At 35.5% G+C, this 15,209-nt stretch overlaps 1 protein-coding gene across 1 annotated transcript in view; it reads right to left on the bottom strand.

Annotated features, from left to right (window-relative positions):
- Positions 1-15,209, bottom strand: part of NEK10 (NIMA related kinase 10) — a gene marked incomplete at both ends in the record, with an annotated part of 81,688 nt that overhangs the window by 23,750 nt on the left and 42,729 nt on the right. The window contains 7 exon segments of the mRNA XM_084208479.1: positions 245-332; positions 334-403; positions 1,204-1,427; positions 13,280-13,350; positions 13,750-13,809; positions 13,813-13,851; positions 13,855-13,879. Of these exon segments, the coding sequence (XP_084064605.1) occupies positions 245-332; positions 334-403; positions 1,204-1,427; positions 13,280-13,350; positions 13,750-13,809; positions 13,813-13,851; positions 13,855-13,879 (577 nt within the window).

Below are 15,209 nucleotides of genomic sequence, written 5' to 3'. Positions count from 1 at the left end.
TTTTTTTTTTTTCAAGTATCCTTGTCATGTCCCTCATTTCTTCCCCTCCAAGTTTTTTCTTCCTCCTTGGATTTTTCCCTGCTTTTACAACATCCGTGAAGTTAGTTTGGGCCTCTTGTGGTCCTTTGCACTGCACCTGATGTAATCCCAGTCCATTTTCTTGTGATCACTCAATATCCCAATTTTTTTTTCCTCCTTCAATTTCATTTCCCTAGGTGCTATCTCCATTCCAGAGTGTTGGTACATCCATAGTCCTTTCCTCCTGTGCCAGGATTGCTTCATATGTTCTTTCCTCATCTTTGCCATGTGCAGACTGATGGATAACTGACATCTGGAAGGTCAGTATTTTCTGAAAATTCACTTTTACACCTGGCAAAACTAAACTGCCACTGCTGCACTCTTGCTACAATGCAGCCTCAACTTCTCATCATTTTTCTGACAAGAACAAAAAGGCAATGTTAGATATTGTCCTTTTCCTACACTCACTAGAAAAACCAAAAATTGAAGTGCCTCTTGTGCATACACATGTAAAACTACTTAGCTATTAGTCCAGGACTGCACAGTACCTAGGTCAGTTACTGATTCGAAATTTAGAGTAAAACTTTCTAACTCTTAAACTAAGCATAATATTTCTATCCTTTGCATATAAGGCTTTGTTCTTGATGACTGTCTTTTCACAACAAGCACTGAAAGTGAGAAAAATGAAACAAATAACAGAGCAGAAGCAAATACTGAACAAAGGAAAAATAACAGACTGAACAAAGGTATGAGGTTCCCAGGGACAAGCACCGGAAGATTTGCTCTCTTCCATCTTAGATAATAAACAGCAGTGCAGTTCTGAATAAATAAAACCCGTGTAACAGTCAAGATAGTGGTAAAATATGAAGTGAACTTGAAATGTTGTTGTCCTGGTTTGACGCTGGCCCAATGCCAGGCACCCACTAGAGCTGCTCACCCAGCCTCCCCTGTCACCGCTGGGCAAAGGAGGAACAAGGGAAAAAAAGTTAACAAAAAAAGTTAACAAAGGCTTCACGAGTGAAATTAGGACTGGGAGAAATATACCTCCCCCCCTCCTTCACTGACCTTGGTGTCCCTGCGCTGTTTCCCTCCCATGTTCTCACCTCCTCCTCTTCTCTGACTAGAAACAAAACCCATAACTTTGTTTTGATTTTCTTCTTAAATATGTCATCACAGAGGAGTTACCAGCCTCTCTCACTGGCCCAGCTTTGGCCAGCACCATGTCCATCTTCAGAGCCATTGGGTATTTGCTCTGGCAGACATGGTGGAAGCTTCCAGCAGCTTCCCACAGGAAGCTTTGTGGCCCCCCTGCTACCTCAAACCAGGCTGTGCCAAACCAATACAGATGTGATGCCAGAGAGACACGGAGGATGAAATGACCAAACGCTGCTGGCATTATCAAAGCAGAACTATGAAAATCAAAACACAGAATACAAATTATTTGCTTGTAACATTTCAGTGCTGCATCTTGTTTGTTATTTGATGCGTATAAAATTCTGCCCCTGCTGCTGTCAATGTTTATTGTTTTTCTGGAATGACTAGAAATCCCCAGTCCCTGCTGTTGCTTCTCCTTTAATGCAACATGTTTTGAAGGAAGACTTTTTCTGATCTCCTATTGTTCCAAATCTTCACCTGTTATTTCTGTTGCATGTGAATAAATTCATGTTTCTTTTTACTCCATCCTGTCAAAGTAAAGCATGATAAAGGAGGACAGGAGATAAATTGTATAAATATATCAGATTAAACCAATTAGTATATTTAATATTAAAGTAATTTCAGAAGATAATATATTCCTAAATACTTATATTCTTACCAAGTCTGCATAAGACAATTTGTCTTGTATCTAAGACAACAATCTTTCAAAGTTTTTCCCATGAAGTATTTTGACTTTATTAGAACACAGCAGAGTGAATGCACTAGAAACTTCCTCCTCAGAAACTTCACTGCATCCCTGAGCATTGACTATACATACCACTGTCTACATAATTATCTGCTTCAAATAGCTGCTTCCCCATCCTTTGTTCTAGTCCCAAATCGATAACAAGCCAAGAGATGGCTTGTCAAGGTTTTCTCTTTAAATTCAGATGGGAAAAGGTCATTTCATAGGTCAGTACTTGACTGAGGTTATGTCCAAGATGCCACAATAGCAGTGACTGCAGTGTAGCACGGCATGAAAACCACTAATGGTGACTCTCAAACTGACTTTAAGAGAGCACTCCAGTCCTGGCACACATGAACACACTTCTTGTGCCCTGAACAGTCAGTGCACAGTCACTGAAGAGAACCAGTTCACCTGCTCCACATCAAAGGAATCAAAGCAAAGACAGAAAAGGGTCAAACTGCATGGACATTTTAAACTAAAACCTCCTTTCAACACTTTCAGTATTGAACCTCATACTCAAAAGACTCATTGTTAACAATAACTTGTAAATCAGGTGGAGCTGAGGGGGGGAAAAAAAGATCAAAAAGACATCTGATACAAACTGGTGCCAGATCTCACTGTCCATTAAGAAAGGAAACCTGTTTGAAATGTCTGAATGGAATTCCATAGACCTCGACCTGAAAATAATGGACAGACCTACTACAGAAACTCAGTGGAACATATCCTAAAGTGTTAAAGTAGTTATATAAACTGCAAAGCTATAACCTCTCTAGAAAAAAAACCTGGTCCATTTACATAGCACTAGAATATAGAAAACTGTATTATTCTATTACTAATCTGAGACTAATACATAAATTTGCCGTAGTATACCTTACTCCACCTAGAAAATAGCTAATAATTTTTAAAAGTGATATTATGTACTATTTTTTTCTCTTTTTAATAGGACACTGGCTGATTTAGAAGAACAAAGTACCCTGACTAGAAGAGGATGGGATGCAAGTTCAATATCACTTTTGCTCACCATAGCAGAGGGACCAAAATGACCTATATAAGGATATAGGGTTATAAAGAACATAATTTTTTGGTAAGTTCATGGAGAAAAGAGGACTCACTTTGGAACACATTGAAACAATCATTTTCATATGCCCTGAAGTCTCTGAAAGACTTCTTTCAGATAAGGAGAAAGATGATTATCTGTCTATGAAACTGGAATCTGGAATATTCAAAATATCCCAAATATTGGAAAAGGAATTAGGTTGATATTTATTAATTTGAACTGTGCTCATAACTACAGTTGATTCTAGAATCCAGTATTTTACAATTCTCTCTGGGGGGCTCCATCAGTTGATATTTTCAAATTGGTATTTTCAGTCGGTGCTTTCAAATTTTCCTTATAAACTAGTGCCTCAGTATCCCCATTCATCAGATTAATTGCTGAAACAAATCCTCCCTTCTTGTATAAAAAAACACAGCTGAAAAGGAAAGCTAAGGAGAAAAGTCCCCCACAAAAAAGTGTCCAAATTATGAACCAATTAACATTTTTTCCAGCATTCATCTACGGTTATTACTGAGCAAAAGCATCTCTGGAAATTTGAGTTTCAGCCATGAAGAAAAGTTCTGTTTTCATTCAGATCCTGTATACTTGCCCTATCTCTTCATTGGTAACTACCAACACTAAAATCGGCATATACTTTGTTTATGGAAAAGTGAAACCTGAATTGCTGGTTTTGACTTCCAACAGGAATCTAAAAGCTATTAGAAAAAAAAAAAAGTAGGTTGAAATAGAATAAAGATACTGATCTTTTATTTAGCTCTGTTTTGTTATACTGCTGTCCAGAAGAATTAACTTTTCTGTCTTCGTGAAATATAGAGCTCTCTAGTGGCATTTGCAAACAGCATTTAATTAATCTTCTTTCTTAGAAACATTTACAATCACAGCATTATGCTAGTCAATTGAATTTCTATTAAAAAAAAAAAAACAAACTACAACCTATTTCCACTGGTAAACTACCAATGAAAAAAGTAATATATAACATGAAATTGGCAGGGAAAAAAACCAGGCTAAACCAATATATCGTTTTCGGTAAGATGGTTACAGCTCCTGTGCATTAGGAACAAGAAGTAGATGTTACATATGTGGGTTTTAGCAAGGTTTTTGACAATGTATTTCATAAAGTCCTAGAAGAAACCTAGGAAGTGTGAGCTAGACAAAATCACAATCAGTTGGCTGAATAATTGACCATAAAAACTGTACTCAACCTGGTAACTGCTTTGAGTGTTTGCTAAACTGAAAATGAGTAGTGAGCACAATTTATCAGGCTCCTTTTTGACCTTGTTCCAAAAGCACTCAATGTTGTCACTGAATTACAGTGATGATCTGCATAATGGATAGGCAGAGTGCCTGTTAAAAGTGCCCGGACTGCGATCCATTCACATCATATATCATACTGCAGCATATAGATCATACACAGAGCTCTGCCAGTGGAAGGGACAGCTGCTGTCAAAGAAAGTTTCCAGAAAATGGACAAGCTAAAAGAACTGATGAAGTTGAAACAGGGAAAATGCAAAGTTCTGCGATCAAGAAGAAACAACCATGGAACTGCACAGACTAGAAAGGACTGGTGACACAAGTCTGCAGCAAAAGACATGGGGATTATGCTGGATCAGAAACAGACTATGCTACAGTACCATGCTGTTATAAAAGGTAGACTGGGATATATAAAAAAGAGAATAATTCTGAAGATTAGTGCATTCTTTCTACTTGGTACCAAGAAGATTGTCAGTTGGAGTAATTAGGTCCAATTTTGAACACTACCTTAAAATCATGTCACTCTTACTTCTTAAGTCATGTTCTGTAGACCTCTGATTACCCTCCGTTCTTTCCTTCTCTGCCTCCACATTTTTTATTATTCAGCTCAAATAAAATTAAAAAACAACAACAAAAAAACCCCAACCAACCAAAAAAAAAAAAAACCAACAAAACACTGGGGGTTTACAACGTAAGAGAAAAACCACACATAACTTGTACATATTTCTACTGTGGGGAGGAAATTTTCTGTAATTAAGTGTAACTATTTAATCTATCTGGGCTCCTGCAGAGAGAAATATGTGTTCATATTTCACTGTGTAACAGGTTTGAATGCACACAGCAAACAGCTTTTGGGGATATTCTGGACTCAGTGCTATCAGCGCCCTTATATGACATTTAAGATTGGGTCTGAAAATTTCAAGTGCCATATACATCCCATAGGTGCACAGGCATATGTCAATCTAATGTCTCCTGGAAACCAGACATACATGAAATATGCCCTTTCAAGCAAAGACCAAAATTTTTTGTTAGCATCAGACTAAATGCAGATGTTTTCTTCATATGGAATAAAAATACTCAATCAGACAATTGCTGACTGTAAAGACAGGTTTTTGCATTTCTGCTCTTTCCAAACTGTTTCTATAACATGGCATTTTTAAGACTGACTGGTCAAATACCTGTCAGGTGTGACAGGTAACTCTAAGGCTTGGGAATGGACAAGATAATCTTTGACAACTCTTCCTCCCTTCCATTCTGCAATTCTATTAAAAAGCTTTAATGCACTAACAAATAAAACATTTAGAAACTCTTAAAAAATTATGCATTCAAAACAGTTCTTGTATTGTCACTTTCTTCTCCGAACTTAATGGCATAAATTTAAAAAGGTTCCTTTCTTTTAATCATACCAACATTTCTAAAATTTTGACATAAGATCAAATACCTGGTACATAAATAGCAGAACAGAATGGTTCACAATAGAGTGAAAGCTGGAAGAATACGAAAACAATTTGTGGAATGCTAAGTCTTCATGACATTCCCGAGTCCTCACTCATTTCCAAAGGGGTACCTATGCAGCAATGCATGGTCATGATCATCCACATTTTTATTTTATAAAAATGTAACAAACTTCGGCAATAATTTTAACAAAAATATTTTAATATTCTATATTGACTATATTTCTGAAATATTAATAACCTGTTGCATGCTAAGTGTTTTAAACCCAAGCATACTCATTGGTTTAACCAGCACCAAAACAACTGCTTCATACACACACAGTTTTAAGAAAGAAAATCTTTTATGCGCTGAACGACACAAAATCTATTTCTAAACACAAAGGAAATTAAAATGAACATTAATCCAATCTTTATGTCTTTTTCTGAGTTAACAAAAAGACTTGATTAATTCAAATTGAATTGCTAATTAAGTACTACTTTGTAATGCATGTGGTGATGCTTAGAAACTAACATGATTATTAGCACAACAATTGCCAGCAGAGTAGAACTGAATTTGGACACGGGGAAAATGACTGGGTGAAAAAACAGTTAAATTATGTTGTGCTTCTTGGTCCTTTATATAGCAATGATCCTCAAAAATTCAAAATACAATCGACTCATAATCACCTAGCTGTGGAGTATGAAGGTTTATGTCACAGATAAAGGTCAGGAAACTTCATCAGCTATTTCAGGCTTGGTCAGGTTCTTTAGTTTAAATTTAGTAATTTCCATATAGTTTGAAAACAGCTACACTGCTCCATTTACTATTTTCAGCCAACAAAGAGTTGAACAGCCTCTGCAGGAGAGATAGGCAGACTTCCTAGCATGGGCTGCAGCTAAGCTGCCTGCAAGAGGAATAATCAGAGTATGTTTTCTGTCAGTACCAACCTAGTCCAGTAGCACAGCACCTTGATACCTATAGACCAAGCCTGGGAGGGCCAGTGTTGACCTGCAGCTAAAAACCCTGTCTAGATGGAAGATGACTCACTGTGGTCTATATGCCATGCCCCAGTTTGGGAAAGACCAGTTCAAGTGTGAAACCAGGAAAATGCAGAGAGCAGCCTTGCTAATGGGCATTCTCACGCATTTGAACACTATGACAAAGCACTCAGCTAAAGGCAACCTAAATGAACCTGCTCAAACCAAGCACAGTTAATGAATTCTGACTCCCTATTAGCCCCAACTAACATGGAATGGGGAGACACTCCATAGATCAGACTACACTCAGAAAAATATATTGGACCTACTTTTCCCATTATCTAAGCATCATTGCCCCCATTACTCTGAGTAACTGGGAACTTGCTTTGAATATATGAATTTACATATATCAATTTTTCAAACGAAATGGGTATTCTAACAACATCATTGATACAAAAATGAAAGTAAGTTTAAATTCCCAGAGTGTTGTCATTATATTGCAAAGGTTCCACATTGCAAGAGTTTCGTACCTCCTTGCTGCTTCTCCCGGGCAGCTCCTCTAAGCACTGACTCTCCCTTCTTCTCTCAATAGCCAACTGACCCCAGTTCCCCCTCAACCAACCAACCCACTCTTTCATAACACTCTTCTTCTTATTTGCTACAGCAGCAGACTGTTAGAGTCAGGCCTGTTCCTAATCTCTAATAATTGGCTCAGCTGCAACTCCTTAAGGGGTAAGATTACTTTCTATACTACTTTTAATATCTTATATTGTATCCCCCTACACCAAAGAACACAGAGAGGCATAGAGAAAGATTGTGACAGAATATATGTGCCTCATGCACAGATCAGAAACCGAGTAAAGGAAGTAGTCTACCATGCCTGCCCATTTTTAATATATTCTCAGAGTAGCAGAAGGTACAAGTGGCTCATATTTTGTCATATGTTTCTAGCTGATGGACTCCAATTATAAAACTTACACTTTACCACATTCAAAAGACAGGATTGAACTGAATATTCATCATTCTATATTGTTTTAGGTATATGTATATTTTACATTAAAGAATTTGGCAATGAGAGAAAAATTGAAAACCTTTTAGGATATATACAGTAAATGAAACAATAATGGATGACGCCCATGTAATGAAACACGTTTCCAAAGTAATGGAAGGGACATATTTTCACTGTTTTCTAAACAGACAAAAGCCATTTCTCAAATCTAAATACTTCAAAAGGCAATCAAATCATTGTTTGGATACACACTCATCTCTTCAAAGGAAAATATTAGAAATACAATTCATTAGTTCGATCAACTACTGTTTTGAGACTTATACTTGCCTTGGAACACAGAAAATTCAAATTTGCTACTGGTCAGTTTGGTGAGCTTACACAAACTACCTTTTTCCTTTCCACCTCTTCCTACCCAGATCATGAAAAAATAATATTGATCACCTTGAAATGAAAGGTGTAACATACATTATTAATGTTAATGAAAAATAATTATTGCCATTATTCTTACTTGTTTGGGTCTTCTGTACCATGTGTTATGTCAGCAACCTTAACCTTTCAGAACTGAACGCACAAACTCCATCAAACACCTGCCACTCCTGTATCTGTTTCTGCTCTAACATAAACAGTTTCTGGGGAGTACTAGGAAATATAAGAATTTGTGTGGGGAGCTGATGACGATTCTTTTTACTGGGATTATTTTCAAGCACGGATTTTATGCTATACTTACCACACAAGGTACTTCATCATCTGCTGACCTGCCTTTTAACTGCCTGTTTACCAGCTACCAAACTGGAGTTTTAAACTACTTAGAAAACAAATTCCACTCTGGCTCCAAAAGATCTCTGTTCTTCAGTTCCATATACAAGGACAGAGAGTACAGTCCTAATTTCAGAAACATTCACAATATAACACAACTGGGATGAAAAAGGAGGCCATAAGTATATTTCAGTGGAGAAAGCATATAAACTAGCTGGCTTCAACAAAACATTGAACTACATGGCAGAAACACCAAATTCTCTGACACCATGGAAAAATGACAAATTACTTGGGCGTGGACTTGCTGGGGCCTTGACTAAGATAAATTAGGCTGTCTACATCTCACAGAGCTTTTATTTCAGGAGCAGCTGCTTGAAATTCTTCCAAGCACTTTTAGTCAGAACATTGCCTTTTTTTTTTTTTTTTAAGGCAAACTTTTCAGGAATAATTATTCTCTTTATTAGAAATCCTTCAACTTTATAAAATTTTCCTAAATACCAGGAAGAAAGAAACAACATGGCTCCTTCTGATTTTAAGCCCTGTAATATGCCTCTAAAATTTGAAAGATCCTAGCCTGATTTATTCTTATTTACAACAATTTGCAAAATTAGGTCTCCCACTTCTCATTACTAATCTTTGTCAGAATCTCTTGTTCTTTTAATATGCCTAATAAAATATCAATTGAAACTAGAACTGCAGTGTTTCCTCCTTGGGAAAAGTAGCCATTATTGCCTAAAACACACAAGCAGTTTTGTACATAGGTGTATTTTCCAAGTATTGATACAAAACACAACTATTCTAACTTCTATGTAAGACTATCCATTCTATCATATCTCACAAATATCTGGGTAGGGCATTCTTCTCTCGAAGACACAGTAACTGTATCAAAACTCCAAATCTAGCATCTTTACAGCTATAGCACATTTTTTTTGCAAATTTCATCGCAGTTATGCAAGAGAATTACTATATCAAGATACAAAAGATAACAGCATACAACAAGCTTCCAAATCTGTAGGTTAAGAAAATTTAAATGAAAAGCACATGGGAAAAGTTGCTTATAGTATTTTAAGTTACAAATCCTACTCTGTATCTTTCTTTCAAACCAATACCTCTTACATTTTAAAAGGCAGTGGTTTGTCACAGTTTGCTGGTGGGTTTTGGCATTCTTTTTTATTGAAAAAAATGGTGTAATATAAATAATGATCTTAGACTGATAGTTCAAAAAACTTCTGAAAAAAATATCAACCATTGATACAGGTTACTTATTTTTGTAAGGTGAAGACTAGAATGTTTGGTACCAAGTGTTCTAGAGTACCATTTTCCTACACAGAGGTTCTTTGCACAAGCTACTGAGCCTTGACAAAAGGAACCTAAGAGATGCAATATCTGAACAGACAAGAGTGGCTGTGTAAATTATAACTTTATACTGGAATTATCATAACAATTTTCAAAGGGCAATTTTGCTACACAAAAACATTGTCCTTGTATTTTTAAATAAATTCTCTGAGATTATATATGGTAGATAAACTACCGATGTTCTTCATGAAGGATGCTTAAAACACAGCCTGGAACAAATGGAAGAACTGAATTATTTCTGCAGAACTGGATCAGCGAGTTAGAAAACATGAACAAATACCTTATCAGCATCACTGGTCTGTATTTTGCAATCTGTAATTAAAAATTTTATTCTCGTTGGTTCCATTTTCCAGGTGTCATTGTTTATGAATCATAAAGAAGATTATCAGCTTGTTCCACCCTAATCAAGCGTATATTCTCCTATTCACAAACCACTCACAAATGGGCCGTAATAATTAAATGTTATCAGATATTATCAAAGCTGTAAGAACCTCCATAACAATGACATTTTCCAACATAGAATGACATTGGGGTTTAAGATACTGTCATTTTTCCTGCACAAGAATGTCCAAAAAAAATTAATTAATACCTTGTTAAAAATAAAGAGTCTGCATGGAAAAATGTTACAGAAGGATGGACCTTTTAATTTTGATTCATTTTCTGCTTTGCCGCACCTTATTTTCTCAGATATGGCAGACAACAATAACAAAAAATAAAGCCTAATTTACTAGTGATAAAATGGGAAGTTGATGGTGATAAGTTACAGAAACAGAAACAGAACTGCTACTGGGAGCTGTGGCTGTGCACTCCCAGACACACTAAGGAATGCCTGGTGCCTTCTTCTGGGATGGGGGAGACGGGGCCTCCCTCGTGGGGATTGGGTTGGTACTATTTAATCTTTATTAAAGACCTAGATCATGGGAGAGGGTGCATTTTCCAAAGGTTTGTGAACAGTGAATTGCAGGGATACATGGGCAGGGCAGTTGTCAGAGGGACCTGAACCACCTATTCTCAGACCTGATTGCTACCTGCATAATGGGAAGGCATGGCCAGATCCTCAGACATAGGTTAAACCACAGGGAAGTCTGGACAGATCCAAAAATTGTCGTTATTATTATTATTATTACTATTATTATTACCATTACTTACAATTGTTGTTGTTGTTACATTATTATTATTATTATTATTATTATTATTATTATTATTATTATTTTTTTTTTTTTTTTATTTTTATTTTTATTTTTATTTTTATTATTACTTTTATTATTATTTATTTATTATTATTACTATTACTTTTAATCACAAAGGCAGACAAACACCACAGAGAGCCCAGAGAAGTTGTGGAATCTCCATCCTTCAATACAAAACTGACATAGACAAAACCCTGAGCAGTGAGAAACCAGATCTAATTGTATCTGCATTGGGCAGGATGGACTAGACTCTGCCAGGGTTCCCTTCCAATCTAAAATACTTTAACAGGTCTATGTTAAAGGCACCCTCAGTATGGGTAATTAATATATTATTAGGTCTATTTTTAAATCCCCAAAACATTTTCTGCAGAGTATGCAGTGTAGGACAGGAAAGCTGCTAGGGACAGTCCTGCATGTACTAAAAAGTGTCTTAAATCTGTGAACTCCAATGAATCTGGTCATTTACTATGATTTCCTTGCACAGCACCATTGATCTGCTAACACAAACATATAACCCAACAGTCTTCTTCAAAGAACATGCCATAGAATGACTTCTGATTTCTAAAGCAGTTATTTCTAAGTAAAACACAGCTGACATGCATAGTAGCTCTTTTGGAAATGCTTTACAATGCTTGAACTTCTTTATTTTAATATTTTTGTTGAAATTTGCTTAAATGTGTTAGTTAATTAATTTCACTAATTTTCATAACTTTAAAAATAATTCTTACTTTAAATTTTGTATTTCTTTTAAAGAGGTGCAAGTTTTCACCCTTAAAAATACTTTGGGTTGGGGTTTCCTTTTGATTTTTTATTTTAATTCACTGAAACTGGGCAAAAGTTCCAAGACCAATGGGAGCTAGAAGAGATTTTTATTAACTCCTATATTCATTTCCCATGCATCTAAAAATCATTTATGACTAAACACCAAGTAGGTTGATGTTCAACTCTGAAGGAATTTGATGGCTAGGATTTCAGAACTTTCTTTAGTAGCTTAAAGCAATAAAACTGTATTTTAATAACAACACTAAAGAATAGTAATGATAACACTAAATGAAAATTTACAGTTGCAACAAGAAGCTTTCAATATTTCTTCAAGTCATTAGCAAGAAATTATTTTTTTACTTCCAACATTCATCTTTGAAATGTGTTCTGTTTTAGTCATTTGAAAATAACATCTTTTCTGTTAATGTTTCCCTCATCTATATAACTAAAATCTCATTATTACTGCTTTTCTTTAATGTTTTTATTCTTTCTAAATAGCTCACAAAGCATAAGCAAAAACCTAAACATAACAAATCATTTAAGATTTAACACATACTAAGAGATATTATTAAAAACAATAGCCCCTCCAAAATAAACAATAACAAAAAAACCTTCAGTGTCTCCCACTGTTAGTAAAATATGCAGAAAAATTCTTGTGAATGTGAAGATTCTAATATTTTCATTAAAATTCATTTCAGACTCTCTTAAACTTAAATGTTAGTTCTATTAGCTCCTGTACTCTCCATTGTTATCCTTTATCCACAAGATCTTTAAATAACAGAAACCTTTCTGTACACTACAACACACTATAAAACCTTAGTTTATAACCTTACACAAACGTTTTTTGTAATGTGCTTTTTAGAGACAGAATTGAATATCTGAATGAGATAGTATAAGAGTTTTTGCACTGTTTTTTTGGGTTTTTTTCTAAAATGGAAAACTCAAGGGAGCTAACTAAATCTCTATTTCACTTTATACTTTGCCTTACACAATTACATTATCTCCAGGAAGATATAAACATAGCTAAGAAATTTGTGATAAGTGAGTGTAGCAAGTACAGGCTCCTCTTTTCCTCCATTGCTTTGTGACCTCTGATGCTGTGCTAACAGAATTATAAAGTAGCAAAAAACGTATTTCTATCAGTCAAATAAACAGAAAAAACTATGAACATGATCATACAGTGATCTATAAATAACGTATTCTAATGGGGTTATTTCCTTGACTACAATCTGCATTTGAAAATTACTCAAATTCTGGATTTTTATTGGGAAAAAAATTATGTGAAGGGAATTAAGTACAGCACTGATACTGTTAAACATAAATTTCAGTAGTGAATATAAAGTCTATACTGGCTAAATCTGACTATAGTGGTATGAGTTTTCCAATTGCGTGTGTGCAGCTATATTGTATATGTTATTATTGGTGTAAGGAGATAGCACTGTTTTTCTTTAAATCCAAAGATATTTCCTATTCAGAGACAAATACTGGCAGTTGCTGAAGTCTGCAAACTGTCACATTATCTCTGCTGGAGGCATACAAAACAAAAACATCTTTACAGCAGGATGTCAAAATAAAATGAGTAATTACCTCTTAATGGCAAATGAGACTTTTTCAGAGTACAGTCCTTCTGGCACAGGTTCATACACAGCCCCTACTATCTGAAAAATAAAAAAATCTACAGTTTGTTGAAGAAAAACACTCCAGTATTTATTTCAGCATCCAATATAATGTGTTGTCTCTTGAAACTATCTGATAAGCATTATATCACCAGCTCTAACTTGCAGAACAACTTAGATGCAGAGTGTCTCTTCCAGTCAGGTATCCACATTACTTACTGTCGGTCAAAGTGCTAAAATATTGAACATATACAAGCAATTTTTGGAATTAGAATGGTAAGATAGCAATTCATGCAATGATAAACACTTGTGCTTGTTTGCAAGCCACACACATTAGAGCTGAGAGCAGTTTATGTGTCAATAAACTTAAATATAAATTCTCTTGGATCATGAGAACACCTGAAGAAATAACAGGGAGGTTGATCTGGAAAATGTGAATGCCTCAGTTGCCAAGGAGGGCATATTGGTGCTGTAAACTGGTGGGCTCAGAGTGGCCATCTGTTAAAGGAGGCATCCTGCAGCCCAGACATCAGCCTTCTCTCCTTACAGCTCACCCTTGACAACTTCAGCACTAGGGAGCAAGCAATGCAAGCCACAAGTGTTTTATTAATTCCCCTAGAAATAGGCTTATTTTCTTAAAAAAAACAAAACAAAACAGACTCACCCAATATTTAGTTACTCACTACGATATAATTACACACACAATTACATTCAAAAGGTTGCATATGTGTTATTTACCAGCCAAATTCTTTAAGGGAAAGTACAATGAATAGATTTTCAACTTCTGGTGCACTTTTTCTCACAACAATAAGGGTTTACATTTTGTTCACTTGTCCTTTCCACTCACACAGTCTTTGGACTTACTGGACATGAACTACGGCATTTAGAACAAGTTTACAATGATGACATTTCAATAAAACAGACTAGAGAACAGATAAGTATGGCACCTCATCTCATAATCCAGGTGTCAGAAAGATTTGGATACACTCCTGTATTTAGAATAACAATGGATATTGTTTTGCTATTAATGTAAGTAAATGAATTTGACTCGTATCCTTTTCATCTTCTTAAAACTACTGCAATGCATCCCTTGTGAGGAAGCAACATGGGCACTCAGCAGGCAGCCAAATGATAATGCAAAAAACCAGTGTAAAGGTACATTTAAAGAAAACAGAAGAAGGCAGTAATTTCATTTTGATGCAGTACAAAGCAGAATTTATTTCCTTTGTTTAATTTCCTCAGTGCTTTTCACGAACCTGGATGATAACAATGTACACTAGTAGGTGTATTCTGATGTTGGAGTTCAAGTCTTAGTAGTAAGTAAAGATCATAACACAGAATGTGTTTGATTTTTTTTCATTCAGAGATATAGAAAAATACTTGTCTTCTTTCATCTGTAAAATCAACTTGAAAACCAACTTGTTTACTTTTTTCCTTCAGCTCAGAATTGGTAACCACTTTATCTTCATAATCATAGTACTGATATCTTTGGTAAAATGCCTTATTTTGGTGCTCAGAGGTACTGTGTAAATTCAAATAATGATGCTAGAGGATATCCCGCTGTTATATACAAAATGCACATTTTTGAAATATATGGGATGAGGTCCCTAGACAAAAGATAAGATAAATTAGGTGAAGTTAGAGTAGAAAGTCAGAAGGGAGGCCACAGTGCAGGGAAGTGAAAGGGACTGACAGGTCACACTCTTCTGATAAAATTATCAAGTAAGATACAGATTCTTGGATCAAATCTAATAAGCAATTTTCTCTGAATCTTGCTGCTGCTGTTACATAACTACAGAGTGGGTATAGAATGTTGCTTTAGGACATAACAGTATTTCTGTAATCACACTGTCTGTGACACTAGTTCATTAGATGCCTCTGTGGAAATTTCCTTTCTGTGT

This window comes from Fringilla coelebs (assembly GCF_963513975.1).
Source record: "Fringilla coelebs genome assembly, chromosome: 1".
Lineage (NCBI taxonomy): Eukaryota > Metazoa > Chordata > Aves > Passeriformes > Fringillidae > Fringilla > Fringilla coelebs.
Note: the sequence above shows the minus strand (reverse complement) of the source record. Positions and strands in the feature narration are given on the sequence as shown.